This window comes from Alternaria viburni, assembly GCF_023758015.1.
Source record: "Alternaria viburni strain BMP 2772 chromosome Unknown scaffold_7, whole genome shotgun sequence".
NCBI classification, from domain to species: Eukaryota; Fungi; Ascomycota; class Dothideomycetes; order Pleosporales; family Pleosporaceae; genus Alternaria; species Alternaria viburni.
In genome coordinates, this window is record NW_026055776.1 from 77,649 (window position 1) to 95,475 (window position 17,827).

A 17,827-nucleotide genomic window follows, 5' to 3' on the forward strand; every position below is an offset into this window, starting at 1 on the left:
GAAGGTCAGGATGGTGTATATAGGGCGATGTAGACTGAGAATTTCCCCGAGGCTGAAATAAAGCAACCTACAGCGGTGAGACAAGACACGATCGCGGGGCGGAGATGACCTCGGGAGTCTGAGCAGACAGCCGCAGAAGCCTTGGCATTGAGCCAGAGCCTGGGTAATGGGTCAGACGAAATAGTCAGCGCAACAATACATTATCGCCTTCCTAATTGCGTGTAATGGAGGCGAAACGAATGCGCATATGTGGCGTGTACCGGTGAGCGCTTGCAGAGAAGAAGACATTGGATGGCACCTGGCAGCCGTTCCTTCTCACATGCATCCTGCATCCTCCATTGGTCAACCAATCGGTATTGAAGTCCCATGTAACACCCGACCTGTGGAACATCACCCCGAATAATGACCCCACTAATGCCCCCCTTCCTCCAGATTCACGATTCACTGAGTCTTCTAAGGCCATTATTTATAGTCAGTGCTAGCTCCAAAACTACCGTCGAACGACATCACCTTGGAACCCTTCACGAACTCGCTTTCAAGCATGACGGAAATTGCTTGGATACCAGAGCCAACGAAGCAAGTTACGGCGCAGGCTATCGATGTAGACGAAGCCATTGTCGAACGTAAGGGAGTTCCTGAACTGCTGAGAGGAACTTGACTGATCGCCACCGAGAACTACCGCCGGGATGCAAAGTGATGGGAGCAAAGTCACATGGCGCTAGCTTCTGGACGCGAACTGCTCGAATCGATGTGAAACTAGCCGATGGAACACCAGAAAAGTATTTCCTCAAGGTCTCCAGTGGGGACTTGGGCATGAGCATGCTGAGAGGTGAATATCATGGCGTCAAAACCTTACATGCGTACACTCCAGGTAAGGAACCTTGGTAAATGAAGAATGACATAGTTCTGACTCCATACGTCAACATGTAGAAGGAATACCTCGTCCCATTGCTTGGGGCACATACAAGTCCGACTCAAGCATGCACTTCTACCTAGCCGAGTTTATGGAGATGATCGAGGATCTCCCCGACATTCGTAAATTCTCTGCCATGCTTGCTAAGCTCCACCATGACAGTATGATGAACCCGAAAGCACCTACGAAGTTCGGATACCATGTCATGACCCACGAAGGAAGCATGTACCAGGACCTGACATGGAGTGACACATGGGAGGAGCTCTACAGCCGGCGCTTCCAGTCGTTCGTCGACCAGGAGATAGTATCGCAGGGTCCAAGTGAAGACATTGAACGGCTGGTGCTTGGTCTCAAAGAGAAGGTTATCCCCCGACTTCTTCGACCTATGAACACTCATGGTCGAAGTCTCAAACCCGTTGCACTCCATGGTGACATCTGGTGCGGTAACATAGGTACCAATGCAGCTACCGGTGATCCAGTATACTTTGACCCATCCGTATTCTGGGGTCATAATGAATGTAAGTCGTCGCCAGAGCTTTTAACTCGCATTAGAACTGATCTGGTGATCTCCGATCAAAAAGATGACGTTGGCAGTATGGCCACCCCGCGCTACAAGCTTGGCCGACAATGGATGCGAGAATATCACAAGTTCTTTCCGATAACAGCGCCCGAAGATGACTACGAGGACCGCAATCTTCTTTATGCTATGTAAGCGAGCCAGCCACGACCAATGTCTTTGCCGCTAACGTTGCGAAGAAGCGGACACTTTTGCGCCTCTGCCCTGTACTCGGACAACAACAACTTTCGAAAGATGTGCGCCCCTACTATCCTTACTACGTACAAATCCACTGACACACAGCAGGGCCATCGTGGATATGCAGCGGCTTCTGGATAAGTACCCCGACGGATATCAGGGAGAATGAGACATGTGTTCGTGACGTCCGAGATGTATGAAAGACTGGCCAGAGACTCTCTTTGTTGCGCGAAGTGTGACTTTATATCTTACCTAGTGAGCTGTTAATCCATTTCGAGCGAGTCTCCACCTTCGTCCAAATCTTAGCTCGATGAAGTAAAAGCAACCAGCAACGAGGCAAAACAAACTCATAATGAAGAAGGTCCAGCCAAAGCCAATGGAATCTATGAGGTTTTGAAGTACGGCGACCATGACGGTGGAGAGCGCACAGCGAACGATATTGGATGAAGCCTGAGCTGTCGCTGGCATGTCCTGATTGATATCAACCAATAAAGTGTTGTTGATCTGAGACAGTCAGCAGTGGGCTAACGTGAACTCTGTGGTTGAGGGCCTTTACGTTAAAGCAAGTCTGGATAGAAAGGCCTGCAACGAAAAGACAGACCAGAGGCCCTGCGAGGTGCTAGGGCGTGTCAGCCAATGGATGACAAGTTGCGCGGCTTTACTCACTAGACGCTCATTGACCAGCCACCCATAGGCCAAGACGGAGGCAAAAGCACAAAATGCGGGCGCAAATGCGCTTCTCATGCGAGCTTCTTCAATGGGAAAATTCAACAAGTCATCTCCAGACATTTTCACCACGGGCAATCCATGGGCCTTCGCCACAATACGATAGTCTCGGTCTATCCACTTGCTAGAAATCAGAGTCGCAATAATCGCGCCGACGCCAAATGGAAGATAGGATAGGCCCACTTGCCATTCTTTGAGATGGTAGACTTGCATAAAGGTTGTCGACAATGATGTGTGAATGCAGCAGTACACAGTGTACAAGAAACTTCCAGGCATGATGCTTACAGCCACATCTTTGCGTGATAATACGCGAAGACTCCTGATTGGGTTTGGTATTCTCCTCGCTTGCGAAGGTGGAGGCGGAGTGCTCGGACCGCGCTGCCCTTCCCATGGCCGCATAATACCACGGATAACAGGCTGCAATAGCCGAGAAGGTGCGATGCCGCCGTTCCCGATGATGCTTCGATTCGTCTCCGGTAAGGCTAGGAACAGTGTGACCAGACAAAAGCCGGAAACGATGGCCAAGAATCCGAATATCCACCTCCAACCAGGACCCGAGGCGAATGCGCCACCTATGACCGGTCCCAGGCTCGGCGCAGTGGTGACTCTGACGCGTGTTAACAGAAGCTGGTATAGGTTGCCACGCTGTGTGACGATCCCACTCACCCAAATGAAACAGCAGATACGAAGGCACCCCTCTCACTTGGCGCTGAGATGTCGGCGATAACTCCATATGAGACGGAAAAGGTGCCTGTATCCGGTTCATAGCTGTCAGCTTGTTGCACGGCTATGGCGGGTGACCGTCAAGAACCTGGTAGGGGCCACATGCCAGATATCCCTGCACTTTGCACCATGCGCAGCAGTAAGAGTGCCACAGCTGAACGTTGCATTGCAATCCCGACGTTTGCGGCGACATACAGCAGCAGAGTCACTACGTAGACAGGTCGGCGTCCAAACATGTCAGCTGCATCTCCGACAATCGCGGGAGCGACGGCAGATACGACCAAGTAGGAGGTAACGGTAAGGTTGATCATTGTAATCGATGAGTCCAGATCCTTGGCAACCATTGGAAGGGCAGGATAGTAAATGAAACTGCTCAGAGTTGAGAACCATGCTGCCAATGTAATCATGGCTACAATTCCATATCGTTCATTCTTGGTGAAAAGCGAGTATGGTACCGATGGGTGCTGCGCGGCTGAATCCTGCAGAGTCTGGCTCGTTGCTGGTTTCTCCGCTTCCTGATCATCAGTAGTAGTTTGAGAAAACATGACGGCGGGAGGAAGAAGCCAAAGTTGATTCGTTGAGTTGACCGGATTTGCTTTCGAATGAAGTTGAAATATCGCGTTTAGAATTCGATGACTCCGAAATGAGATTGGGGGATAGGGCCGAGTACGATTCACAGCCTCCAAGACTGCCTGCTATCTATGTAAGCCGCATAAGGGAGGTTTTGACAAAACGGATACCGCGTCGATACTTCTTCACGCCGGCGGGCGGGTGGCACAGAAGCGGGGTTTGCCAACCCCAGCCAATAGCAATACGTGACGCCGCATGACGCCGTGAACATCCTCTGATATTCGATCCATTGGAGTATGGATATGTCAAATGTCTTGCGTGACCTGTCTGGTGCTCACTCAACAAGTATAGATTGGGGTCCTCACTTGACACCCCACTTCCAAGGTTTTGCCGGCTTGTAGACCCACCAGCTCAACCCACTGCGATGCCGCCCGCTTATTGGGAGGTGCAAAGCGCGCCAAAAGTTCATGAAGGTGACGTCGAGCTTGATGAAAATATCATCGCAGGTGTGCCTACTTTCTCCTCCGTGACACAAGCTTCTTTTGGCGCTGTGGGCTGACATACCTGCGTACAATCCAGTACTGCCACCAAATGCGAAAATCAAGAGATCTCGGGGCCATGGCGCGAGTAATTGGAATACAACAGCGCGTGTAGTCGTCGATGTAGATGGGAAGGAAGAATCTTACTTTCTTAAGGTGAGTTGCCGTACCGGACCGCCACTGCGCTATGCTCAACGCGATTTAGTTACAAGACGGCCCGACTGGCGGCGAAATGTTCCACGGTGAATTCGAGAGCATGAAGATGATCAACGACATTGTCCCAAACTTTTCACCGAAACCTCTATCGTGGGGCAAATGCAAGAACTCGGCTCGACACTTCATTCTCTTTGAGTACCACGCGCTGCGCAAAGGACATCCGCCGATCCAAAATTTCACCTATGCGGTATCCCAACTTCATACACTCAGCGTTGACAAAAACCTGCACGGCAGATTTGGGTTCCATATCACGACGTACAATGGTACGCTCGCACAAGATAATGCCTGGACTGACTCATGGGAGGAATTCTATACCAGAGGTATGCAGCGTATGCTGCAGATAGATGCCGAAGCGCGTGGTCCAAGTGATGAGATCGAACGATTAGCAGTGCCACTACTTGAAAAGGTGATACCGAGACTTCTCAGGCCTTTAGAGCTCGGCGGTCGGGAGATAAAACCAGTGCTCATTCACGGAGACCTCTGGCTTGGAAATGTGTCCGTGAAAGATGGATCCGATGATCCTCTCATGTTTGACGCTTCGGCATTCTGGGGCCACAACGAATGTAGGTGATGCCCGATATTGAACCTCAGTCTCTGCACCAATGGTTCCCATACAGCAATTCTCTCGAGATGTATATGACAACTGCTGAAAGGCCTTCAGATGAGCTTGCAACTATGCGCCTACTCGAAGATGACTGGGGCGAGGAGTGTTTGCGAAAGTACCATGAGTGCATACCGAAATCAGCACCAGAAGAAGATTGGGACGCTCGTAATGCCCTTTACTCCATGTGAGTGATAGCTTTGATAGGCTCTTCCCGGGTGCAAGATAAGAACTCACACTTCATAGACGTGTTATCATCCATGACTCAGCGCTATACCCGGATTCACCACATTTCAGGGAAACGTTAGCACCATCTCCTATGACCCCATAGTCCATGACTGACGAATGTAACAGCCTGATCAAGGAGATGAGGAAGCTCGTAGAGATGTTCCCCGAAGGTTGGGTTGAGGCGAGTGGATAAGGTCGAGCCATAGAACGCCAGTGGCGAATTGTTGAGCGAACATTCGCGGAGTGATGTGAGGCTTGCGTTGGTCTCGAGTTGATGGTTGCACTGCGCAGTTGACACTGCACTACATGTCAGAATTGAACGTCAGGGACACCGAGTCTTCCAACTCCTATTGCCACGCGTAGTGCTCGTTGTTCAGCCACAACGGTATCTCGTCACTGACCCCGCCATCTGCATTGTACCAAAGCAGGCTAGCGATACTGTCGTTCTCCCGTTCCACGACTTCGAGCTTTAGACCACTCCGAGCCAGCATGTCTCGAACCAAGGGTGTAGGATCCCAGAGCTTGACGACATCGAGTTTCCATTCCGTGGCTTCGGCCTGGGCTGCCTGCAAAACCGCCCGAAGGTATACTGCCTGCTGCTCGTACATGGCAGGCTCAGGCAGTTTTGCTGCATCGGAAGATAGCCTTGTTGCAGTCTCATCGACCTCCATCACTAGCCGAAGTATGTATAGCACGTTGCGTGACGTACTTGCGTCAGGATGACTGTAATATCGATGCGTCCAAAGTGCCCAGACTTGGCTGCCGGACGGGCCAGCTATCGCTCCTTTCGCATTGGGTATCCGGTCAAAGAGGTGTTTCGTCGCAAACACTTCTTTGGATATGTGCCAGAGCATATGGTCAAGACCTGGGATGATCGTAAAACGAGTTTTCACCTCTCGCGTGGGTATTGCCATGCGAGACCGAACCAAGTCTTCGTCCCGCTTGCACAAATCTCCTATCTCTTCCTCGATAACTGGTGTAGCCGGCGAAGGCCACGCGATGGCGCAGGGTTGCAGCTCCATGTGCGAATTGGTGGAGTTTGGGAGCCAGCCTAGTTTCGCATAGAATTCTTTGCCAATGTCGGAGTACAGCGTGCTTCCCACACACGGCTGCCCTTCTGCTTGCCACGTATGCAAGGTCCTCGCTAACTCACGCATCATACGCGCCGCATACCCTCTGCCGCGGTACTCGCTCGGGGAGAAGACGCTGGCCACACCATGCACAATGTTCTCGCTGATAATACCGCTGGTATCGCTCGTGAGTGAGCGCTTGGAGAAGCTCTCGCAAGAGCATAGTATCCGACGCTCGCCTGGACCTTGATCCTGGTGGACCAAGATCCATGTTGTCATGCCTCCATCGCGGGCTAAAGGGACCGTGGCGAGCCATTGACCTTCTTTCAAGTATTGTGCGAGTGAAAGCGAGTCTTTCCACTCGATGGAGGTATTGATCGAGATCGTCGTGCACTCTTCTTCGGTAGGGTGCCGAAGGACGAGGTGGGGGCTATCGGAAGGCGGCAGGTCTTCTCTCGAGAGGTCGGCCATGGTAGTGGCTCGTTCGTGCGCGGTGTGAAATATGCAGTCAGGTAGCTTAGTATGGCATATTGGACATGCGCTTGCGATGTAGGAGGGGTGCCTTGAAGGCGGGGCTTTCAGCTACATCCATGTCCCAGGCCATACTTAGGGCCGAGAGCGACGATGGCGGGATAATTTGATCGGATCAAGTATTCCATACTAAACCAACACCTAGCGTCGCAGCATGAAGTGTGGCTGATGATTCGGGGTGCGCGTATGGGACGTGTGATGCGAAGGGACATCGGGGGCACCTTGGGAGCGCGTGGGCGAGCCCTGAGACGCGTGATTGACGCGCTAAGCAAGCACGTGATGATCGTCATCTCATGGGTCTCGCGCGTGTCTCCTGTCGCATGCGGCGCATGCCCGCGCAAGAGGACAGCCACGAGTGGGACCCTCCATTCCTTAACGACACTCTCCATCTCCCAACATGCACAACATGCGGTCACCATGCGCATGCACTGAGTAGTACAGGCAGCTTTACTCTTGTCAAGATGCCATTACCCAGTACCTTCGCCAACACCTCGGGAAGCATACATGCGCGCGCACGACCATGCCCAACAGCGACGGCAACAACAACGCTTCCAGCAGTAGAGGCTCGGGTTTATCAAGCGCAATAGCAGCGTTGTATACACCTAGCAGGCTAACGTCTAGCGTCTAGCCATCTCGTAATCACCTTCACTTGCCGGCCGACATCTCCACACCGAAGTACGACGATTATACAACTTCGAAGCCTCTATCACCCTGTTGTAACGCTATCTACTCCGCGCCAGCAATACGATACGATGTGAATCTCTATATGAGTCTCTGTCCTTGTTGTCTTCGACAGCTTCCAAGCTTGTTCGAACAAGATGCTGCTGCCGCTGCGTATGGTGGCAAGTCACACCGCAGACACGGCCACATGGAAACATAGTGGACGACGTCGTAACACTTGAAGAACATCGGAGAATGGGAAATATACTCCTGGCCTTAGGGGAACCAGGGAAAGCTAGCACACACGACAGTTGAACGCTAGGGGGAGACTAAAGGTAGTGCAGCCGCAAAGCATGAGACAACCGTGCCTCTACGGGCCTTGAGAAACGTTACACATACGAGGCTTCGAGCACAGCATACAAAAAGGAAGATAATCTGAGGAACACGAACACAGGCAAACACGTCACTTCTAGAGATGCAATGTACATAGTTCTAGACAGAAGCCAGACAACGCTGGGCCTCTGGGGATAGATGGTTCTTGCGAGAGTGAAGTAGGGCGGTGCGGACGCGAGTCTGCACCGTGTCGGCTGTCTGCCGCGCCTGGCATCTGGGCACAGCTGCGCATTCGCAGCTGAAACTGTGTAGGTAGGTCTTAACCAACCACCCAACCAAACCCCGTACAAACCGGGCATTCGGACCAATTTGAGTACTCTTTGACATATTTGTTACCGCTGCAACTTCCACATGGGTTGGTGTACCTAGTGATCCATCCCTGCTGACAAGAGCCACATTCTCGTTGACCATAGCAGTTTGTGCATTCGTACTGATCAACCTGATACCCCTTTCCCTCACATCCTCCACACTCAACGTCCTGCTCTGTGGTACAATTAGGGCATTGTTTCGTATTGCCCATTGTCGAGTCTCGCTTTAGGGAAATGATGGGTTACAGCGGGCTATGCGAAGACAGGTGACTTGTTGAAGACTGGTGCCTGTGCTTGTTAGTTTCGAGCCTATCATAAGCTGGTATTGGGTTGAACTGCTACGAACTCTCTCTCTCTGTTATGCGTCCCCTTGAAATGATAAGTGAAGTCCAAGATATAGGTCGCTATGAGACGTTGTACTCAAGTTTGTCTACGAGCTGGGAGGTATATAGGTGTAGTCTTCAGCCATCCTGACACCATTTAACTTCACGCCCCCGCCTTGGAATCAAAAATAGCCATAGATCGGCGATGAACATCACTGGTCGCTGCCCTTCTAGTGGCGGAAGCTTTGCTGTTACACAGCATATGAAGCATGCGAAAGCACTGCAAGCTGACATGTTACCATATTAGTGGTCGCAAGTACCGGTCAATGATATGCGCTGTCTGATTTATACTCAGCCTGTCACTGCTGTAAACCATACAATGCCTAGTACCCCTTCTCGGGACATACGGTGTTCTTGGCTCGCTAAACCTTCGATGCTTTTGACGGCCTGCTGGCCCTGATTCTGTGCAGCCTGTTGCGCCATCGCAATGTCATGACGCTGGCAGCCCACAGCTCCCTGGCCTTCTCCATCTTGGAGCGGCTCCACAAGCTCTGAAAGTCTTCACCATGCGTGGCACCCCGATTACCCAAACTTTGATGTCCACGTATGTAATAGCATTTCTCGTACCAGAGTTATTTCGCTTAAGAGCTGGAATTGCTGGCGAAGTCGATTTAAGACCAATGCCTATCGTCGTCAGTACTAGGAGAACTACTACTAAGGTAGCGAAATTTCTGTGCGGCTTTGTGGCAATGGCTCCCGTCTACCCAACCAACATCTTGCTTGCGTATCTCCACGTAAATTACATCGTTCCTGTTACGCATTGGGGTTTACTTCTCCCCCTTTGCATTTACATGGCATTTTGCTTCTTCGTGGAGTACCTAGTACGGCTACTAAGGTCTCAAACCCTCACATCGCCAGTTGCTCGTATCACGCAGCTGTTGGGCGGAGATATCGAAAAGTTTCATCGCAAAATAATCGGTACCCCAAAGAAGCTGTTCACTCTAGTCGCGGTGAATTCAACACTACAGTCTCCCCCTCTCTTGATTGGATTTACTCTGTACTTTATATCGCTAATTATGGCGGTAATTGTAGGGCTGGTAGTGCTTGCATTGATTGCGACAGCTGCGCCTGACACTGATGAGTCACCACATGGGGATGTCATGCCACCGCTAGTTGCCTATCCCTTCATATACTCTCTAGTCATTATCTTTGTGTTTTTATCAATCCCCGTGATATCTTTACTTCTTTATGGTGTGCTTTTCGTTGGCTTGTCGTCGAAGACCCCACGAAGACTGACGGGTATCAAAGGTTCGATGGGCGAATTTATAGCTGGATACTTGACACTATGTAGTCTCTTCACGGTGCTCTATATGTACAGTCAATTGTGGGCGTCGGAAGGCACACACAAACCTGCTTGGGCCGATTATCTCGGCTGATGATTACAACATCAGAACAGTGCCACCAAGAATGGTTATTGGGTAGTGCATGTTCGATAGATATTGGATGCTTGCCACTGCTGTTCACTCCCCCAAAGGATGCCATGTTCAACACGTCATCCAATTTCATTTCTTCATACTACCTGCCCACTGCTCTCCAACCAAACCACACTCCTCGGACTACCCACAATCATATCACCAACCCCCACTGTACTACTCCTCACGTCCGGCACAACCATAACACTCTCCCCATAGCTCAAGTAATCAATCTCGCAGTTCAAGATTTCAGCTTCCGTGGTACTTGACTTGCCCTTCTCCTCCTCCTTTGGCTTGATCTTCGCGCGGATATCCACATTTGGCAACAGCGTATTGCCCGACTTGAGCGGAATGAGCATAATGAGCCATTCATGCTCTTCGTCTTCCTTGGCAGTGAAGTGCGCACGTCGTTGACCGGCGACGAGCCAGACTTCAGGATTCGCGTCGATGGTGTAGACGAAGTCAATGGGCTCACTGACTTCGGCGAGGTTGGCGGCGGAGAGGAGACTGGACGGTGAGGCCCAGCGGCGGGTGTGCGAGATGCGAAGGGTGGTCATGATAGGCTGGCCGACGGTTGCGATCGTGGAATGGGAAGAGAACGAGGGCGAGTTCAAAGATAGGGATGCGGTATGCAGGATGTGGGTCTGAGGGATTGAGACTGTGATGACCATCCGCCGGGGTGGGTTTGGCGATGGCGGAGCGGTCGATTGCTGTATTGTATCGGCAGTATCGTCTTCGGTGAGCAGGATGGTTCGGTGTTTCTGTCAAAACATTAGTATACACGTTCCACTCGAAGAATACCAGTACTTACTTCATGCCACTTCTGCAGCCAGGTCTGTGTGTCATCACGGACGACAAGCGGCAAACTTTCCAAACAGTCTGCCCACCCAACCTCCTCGAACGCACCTAGGTCGAGCCTCTGCAGCAACGCGATCTTTTCGTATTGCGGTGGCAGGATATGCTGCTCCAGTTGACTAGCAAAATGGTCGGTAAGCAAACGAGCCAGTCGATGAACTGGACTATCTTCCACAGCCTCAGCAAACATCACCCGCACTCGTTCAAGAACGTCTTCGTTCAAGCACCTGTACTCAACAGCCAACGATAAACTGCCGGTGGTGGAAATTCGACTTTGTCGCTTCTTGGCAGCGTCCATCGTTTTCTTAGTGACTTTGTATGTCACGGCGACAGGCTGCTTCGGGAAAACATTGACAGCCTCTTTCGGACGCCTTGGCGCATGGACGTCGAACTCTTCTGATCCTTCTAGTGCGACATCTAGAAGCTTCAGCGGCACATGGTTGGCCGTCTTGATGTTGAATTTTGAGAACAGTGATTTGCTCTTGAAGTGATCGTGGACGTTGACATCTAGAGGCAACTCAACGGGGATAACGAAGGTGGAGGTGTACTGAAACTGGCCGTTGGCAGTAAAGTAGTCGACGTCGATCTTGACAGTAAGATCCTGCAATATCGTTTCCATATCGTAAGGCACCTTCAATGTCGCTGTAGTTTCCGCCGGCATGGCCCCAATAGCGATGACTCCCGGCGTTGGCTTACTATCATCGATCTTGATCTCTCCTGAAGCCACGCTTGCATTTGCGGTTCGCAGTCGTAAACCTGCAGAGGCGGACTTCAGGCGGACTTCTGCGCGTGTGATCTCGTTCCAGCCAGCTGAGCACTCGACCTCTATGTGCCGCGGCTTGTCAATATGGATGAAGTGCGAGAGATAGATTCGGGCTTGGAAGGATTCGCTACGGGGGAAGCACAGTATCCGAGCTTTCTTCGCGGCTTTGAGAGAATGCGCAGAGACCGAAGTGATGATGCCAAGTGGAGTTGTCGCCTCTGCCTTCTGGAAAGGTTCGTGTACGAAGACGATACGCTTTGCTTCGAGAACAACCCTGTCAACCATGTACGGTCCAATCGTATTCACGTTGCAGCCGATCCACATGCGATTCAAGCCCTTCTTCAACTGTATGGCTCCTGTCTCTTCGAGCCATATGTCCTTGGCTTGATTCGAGACTGCGCTGACCAGTCGGATTTTGGCTGCGCGTATTTCAATCTCGTCTTCGAGATGGTGTCTGAATTGAAGGCGTAACTGGAACCCATCTTTATCATCGTAGTGTCGAACGTACGGCTCTACCGAGATGTCGCCAAAGTACTTCGGCATCTGGACTGTGACATCATAGGGTAGCTGTTGCGAATAGCTGATGAGTTCATGGAATACGTCAGTAGTGTCCACTTTGTCGTCGTTCAGCCAGACACCGGGCATGTCCCCTGCGTCGGTTGTACTGGCTCGTTTTGAGGCACTCTTGAACGCCATTCGGCTCGCCGCAGACTTGGCTAAGAGATCAAGTACCGTCCGCACATATTCATCTTTTCGGTTGAGTTTCTTGAGGCAGCGTGCGTGCATCTTGAGCATGGTTGTCTCGACCGTGTTCCATCTGCTCTCCGCAAAGTACGATGCCATACGTCCAAAGTACATGGCGGCTGCCGCGAAGTCACCCAGTTCACTATAGTGATATCAGTATTAGGCCTGATGTAATCTGAGAAGTGGCAAACATACAACCTGAGGGCAGCCAGATCCCCGAGCACGCTTTCTGCTGACTTGGTCTGGCCTGCGGCCATATAGTGCTTGACGATAAGATCACTCAAACCCTGTAAAAGTTAGCAAATTCATGCGGGGTTATATCATGTCTTCTGACCTCATAGAATTGTCGGAACTGCTTGATGGATGTCATCGCAGTGACCAGCGCTGCGGCAGATATACCGAGACGTGACTTCGAAGCTTCCCCTTCCGTTTCGGTACGAGACTGGTTCTGCTTTGATTCATCCTCTTCCTCTTCCTCGTCTTCTAGATCAACCTCAGTGAGTTCTTCTTTAGCACTCAGCGATGCCAATATAGCATTCCAGCCAATATTCCAGCCCATGCTCTTGCCTGCATGTTCGAGCAAACGTCGCTGAATTGCGAGAAGCTGCGCTCTCGTACCAGCCAGCTCCTGCAGGCCGTTCTTAGCAGAAGGGATCGTGCTCTGTTGGCCAGGTAGTGGTCGATCGTGATACTGGCCGTTCTCGAATACGACTTGGGCATTGGCTGCGGGTTGTGAGTATGGCATGTCTGATACTGGTCGCCCATGGTTCAGAGATGTCGATCTGGATGGATGGATCATGGACTTCTGTTCTGAGACCTTCATCTTTTGTTCTTTGTTGCGGCCACCAAACGAAAGGCTCTTGCCGGAAGAGCCTGCCGATAGGTTTCCAGAGGACTTCGTAAATGGAAGAGATCCTGTAGATGTTTCACGCAAGACCTGTTCCAGCGCAGCGAAAGTCCACGAACGAACGATGTTCTCGACGAGATGATCAGGGAATGTGGTATCGTGAGCTTTCGCCCTACAGCGATGGATTAGTGCTGTGTCTTGACTACTAGATGTAGATGGACTTACCCGTGAATTAGATCATCTCGCAAGAGCCGCCCAGCAAAGGTAATGAAGTTTAGTGCACGCGAGCAGAGTTCAGCGAGAGAGAACAAATCCTCTGAGTCGTTCCCTTGGCCGCCCGACTTCATACCAATAGTGCTGTCATCAGCCGAGCGCTGTATCACGCCGGCATTCGGTCGAGGTTGTAGCTTGGCTGCGAGGTCGGAACGTGCTGAGACTGAGTTTCCAAGCCTCAAGAGCAAGAACATCTGGCGAGCGAAGATGTAGAGCCTGAAGTCGAAGATCGAAATGTTGTTTGCAAGGATGAGACCGCGATAGTCTTTCTTCAAAGCGTTGATCGGCCTATCATCGTGTATGGATGGACCCGATCCATCATTACCATCCTGCTGTGCAATCTCTGCTGCTGTCTGATATATGTCGTCCGAATAGCTGAGCAAAACGCTTCCTTGCGCGTCTTCGCTCGACTGGTCACGTATGACGCTATCAAGACCGATGGAAAGCTCATCATAGCCAAGCAGCGCATCTTCGACCAGACCTACGCTTTCGAAGCCTCTTGCCAACCCTTCCTTCAAGATGAAGAATGTGTTGAAGTTCCAACCAGGAAACGAGCGCTGAGCGTCATTCTTGCGAATGTCTTCTTCATACTGGCTCACCCGGAGGTCAAACGAAAGAAGGATCAATACCTTGAACTTAGCGATGACATCAGCCCAAGCACGCTCTTGTTCCTGGATGCTCTCAGTAATAGCAGGGGTGGCGGCAGGTGCAGCAGCTGGAAGCATGTGCTGCGGAACTTTCTCTTTTGGCACTCGTATTTGAGCTACCCGGTCGGGTGCCGATTTTGATGAGACATTGAAGTCGGCGCGAAGCTTTTCCAGCAAGGTCGTCGTCCCGCGCGTCCATCTAGATGCTGCTCCAGACTTCTCCTTCTCACCGGTTGTAGTATTAGAGGATCCACGAGGCTGGCTTGCTGCCGGCGTCTCGGGCACTACCACATGTAGGATCAACCATTCGTACGCATCATGATTTTCCTGCGTGTTCGCCGTACTGCTTTGAGAAGGTGGGGTGTGTTCCTTCACCCATTCGCGGACCTGCTTACGGGCAGTCGCCTTGTAAGTCTCTGAATCGTCACATCTCAACAGATAGACCTTCAGATAAGGGGTTTGACGCAGTCCTGGGATCTGATGCCGTCTCTCTTTCTCTTTGTTAACCGGCCTGAAGATTTCATCCGTGTTCCTATTGGGCGTACCTTGGCCAGGTGCTGAAGTCGACGAAGCCGCACTTGCAGCCTGTGCTGATTCTTTACTGGGCACGAGATCAACATGTAAGGAGTCGATAGACCTTAGTGGACGTGTAGGAGCTTTCCAGTGCAAGTTACGAAGGGGCAATCGCGCAGCCAAGTCTTCCTGTATCAATGGAAAGACTCCAGAAGGGTCATGGTACTCGACTGTGAAGTATGAGTATAGGGGTGTTGAAGTTGCAGGGGTGCATACCCGTCACTTTAGAGCTCGATAGCCCATCCATCACCGTAGGTTCAGCTGGGGTTTGCCTAGAACCATCCTCTGTGGCACCCAGGGCTGGCGCACCATTTCCAGCCACACTCATGAAACGTGCACGATGGGATTATCGGTATAACGGCGAATTATGTGATGGACGTCGTTTGCTTGAGTGCGCGGGTAATGATGCCGTCGCGAGATGTACGTTGCGCATTCGGCGGCTTCACCGCTAGCCTGGACTAATCCGAATCCGGTAAAGACTCGTCAAAGGCCTCCGCCACATCTATGGATCACGTGTGAGCGTCTTTCCATCAACCAGTCGCTGCGCAAGTTTCCCACCATCTCATCACCGGTCAACAGCCGTACGGTCTCGCTTCACCCTGCTACCGATGGGCAGATGCGCCCATTCAGCCCTGTGCTATGCCTTGTGAAGTCGTGTCAATGCCTCAGCTGAGCGTCGCATTCATCGCATTGGCCTTTCCGTGAGGGGCCTGGAGTTTGCGCCATTTGGACGTGTTGTCGTGAGCTTTATCTCATAAATCCCATGTCGTGGCCAATGTGTCGAAGGGTAAGCATGCTAGCGATTCTATCTGGACGTATTTGAAGCCTGAACGTATATTGTCCTCGTCCCTCATTGTGCAGCAACGGCTCCTTGCCTCTCTGGCTTTCGGACAGCTTGTCTCATCAATTACACGAATTAAGTCATCCATCGGTTTATCGGCGCGACATCGTACTCATCGTTCTCAAGATGGGAATAGGAGACTACTCACCCGGCAGCATCTGGTACTATGCACCAAACAAAGCCGCGCCCATACTCTTCATTATCCTCTTCTCCATCTCCGGAGCGCTACATGCGTGGCAGACAATGTAAACACCTCGATAGTCGCAGTCGCGCACAACTGATATCTCTCAGCAAGCACAAGTCATGGCGAACGACAGTCCTTCTGCCATGGGCCGCTCTTCTGATGATCAGCGGCTTCGCAGTGCGTCTCGCAGGCGCTTACGACACTGACAATCTAGCATACCTCATAGCTTCGACCGTTCTCGTCATGTCCGGGCCGCCGGTATACGCGCTCATCAACTATTTCATACTGTCGCGTCTCCTGTACTATATCCCCTACCTGGCACCTCTTCACCCAGGGCGGGTAGCAACGACCTTCATAGGCCTCGACGGCGTATGCGAGATTCTCATCGGACAGGGTGCATGGCGCATGGCCAACTCCAGCTCTACCGATGCAGAACGGCAACTCGGCTCAGATCTCGTCACCGCATCGCTTTGTCTCCAGGCAGCACTCTTCGGCGCCTTTGGTCTTCTCGCTGCACAATTCCATCGGCGCGCCAACAACGCCGGGGTACTAAAGCAGGATCTACGCGTCGTACTGTACGTCATGTACGTGAGTGCGAGTATCGTCACAATACGCTGCATATACCGCCTTGTGGAATACATCCTCGGCTGGGAGTCCTCCATATATCAGAACGAAATCTACTTCTGGATCTTCGAAGCTGTCATTATGTTTCTCAACACCGTTTTACTCAATCTGTGGCATCCGGGTAAACGACTACCTCCTTCCAACTCGGTGTTCTTGGCTCGCGATGGCGTGACTGAACGGAAAGGACCAGGCTGGGGTGATGACAGACCGTGGATCATTACCATCTTCGACCCTTTTGATATTTGGGGTCTGTTCAAGGGGAGAGATAAGAAGACACAGTTCTGGGATATGAGCGATGCGGAGTTAGAGGCGGCTCGGGCAGAAAAGAAGAAGAACAAGCGAGGAGTAGTGAACGGCTTGGTCGATCCTTTTCATCTTTGGGGTGAGAGGGGATACATTGGCAGGTATCTCAAGAAGGACAAAGGTGGCAGCGCGAAAAGTAACGAGGGTGCGGTACAGCTCATACACGCCGGCCAGCAGAAGTACAGTGGTAAGAACGCGAATGATGCAGTCTGATAATGGGCGTGGATGACAATCAGATCTATGGAATCTTCTCCTTACCCATCTATCGTTCTTCCTTGTCGCTGGTCATCTCATTCTTTCATCTTACGCACTTCTTGTCCATCCTCGTAGTCTCCAGAACACCCTTTCGTTGAAGCAAACATTGAATAGTTTCCATCAAGCAATCAATCAGTCTGTTATAACTACTCCCTTACAGACCCGCCATGACAAGAAAGATCCTACACCAACCTAGCCGTTCAGTAACTATGCCCAACAAGATGTTCTACGAGATATTCATCCCCTCAGTCCTCCTCGTCCTCATTGCTACCATCGCGGCATTACACCACTACAGGCCAAAAGTCTTCCCCGGTCTATGGAACATCCTACGCAACGCAGTAGTACGGCTTTGCACTTACGTTCAACAGCGGTGGGCCCAACGAACGTTACAAGGACAGCAAAACAGCAACGTTGCAAGTACGTCTCATACACAACTCGCTGATCCCTCAACACAGCCTCCCCCAGCGGCTACTTCATCACAACAGGCCTCCAACGCTGACCCCTCCGCAACAGATCAGACGCTAGGGAGGGATGGCATCGAGCTTCAGAGACGTCGCCCCCGGTGTCTGGCATCACGCTGCAGAGGTGTCAGGCATCAAGATCACACTAATCGTTCGTCTAGTTCTAGGGTATCTCTACTACTATTATAAACTAATTATCTTCTATTATAGAAAAGTATTCTCTACCTTTATAGTCTTAGTTATAATTCTAGTAAGATCTCCTTTGCAGTATTATTATACTTTTTCTAGCTAGAGTTGCCTAGTGCCTTTAGTTAGAGGTAAATTAAAAGAATTATTATACTAGTATTAAAAGCGCTAATTACAAAGTTATAGAAGTAGGTAAGAGCTTTGTATTTCTACTTTATAAAGATGTAGACCTCTACTAGCGTAG

General features: G+C 51.2%; 4 protein-coding genes across 4 annotated transcripts; 2 read left to right on the top strand and 2 right to left on the bottom strand.

Annotated features, from left to right (window-relative positions):
- Positions 1–980: 980 nt before the first annotated feature.
- On the top strand, positions 981–1,836 carry J4E79_003978 (uncharacterized protein; the record flags this gene model as incomplete). The annotated part of the gene is made up of 4 exons (XM_049352868.1): positions 981–1,431; positions 1,579–1,621; positions 1,673–1,726; positions 1,776–1,836. The coding sequence occupies 4 exons, from the start codon at positions 981–983 to the stop codon at positions 1,834–1,836; spliced, it is 609 nt and encodes a 202-aa protein (XP_049212247.1).
- A 3,781-nt stretch (positions 1,837–5,617) lies between these two features.
- J4E79_003979 (uncharacterized protein) lies at positions 5,618–6,811 on the bottom strand (the record flags this gene model as incomplete). Its single annotated transcript, XM_049352869.1, has 2 exons — positions 5,618–5,943; positions 5,980–6,811. 2 exons carry the CDS (start codon positions 6,809–6,811, stop codon positions 5,618–5,620), a joined length of 1,158 nt encoding a protein of 385 aa, XP_049212248.1.
- Positions 6,812–10,125: 3,314 nt separating this feature from the next.
- J4E79_003980 (uncharacterized protein) lies at positions 10,126–15,057 on the bottom strand (the record flags this gene model as incomplete). Its single annotated transcript, XM_049352870.1, has 6 exons — positions 10,126–10,788; positions 10,839–12,531; positions 12,585–12,676; positions 12,724–13,408; positions 13,462–14,899; positions 14,946–15,057. 6 exons carry the CDS (start codon positions 15,055–15,057, stop codon positions 10,126–10,128), a joined length of 4,683 nt encoding a protein of 1,560 aa, XP_049212249.1.
- A 2,088-nt stretch (positions 15,058–17,145) lies between these two features.
- J4E79_003981 (uncharacterized protein) lies at positions 17,146–17,712 on the top strand (the record flags this gene model as incomplete). Its single annotated transcript, XM_049352871.1, has 2 exons — positions 17,146–17,274; positions 17,686–17,712. The coding sequence occupies 2 exons, from the start codon at positions 17,146–17,148 to the stop codon at positions 17,710–17,712; spliced, it is 156 nt and encodes a 51-aa protein (XP_049212250.1).
- Between the last annotated feature and the right edge of the window lie 115 nt (positions 17,713–17,827).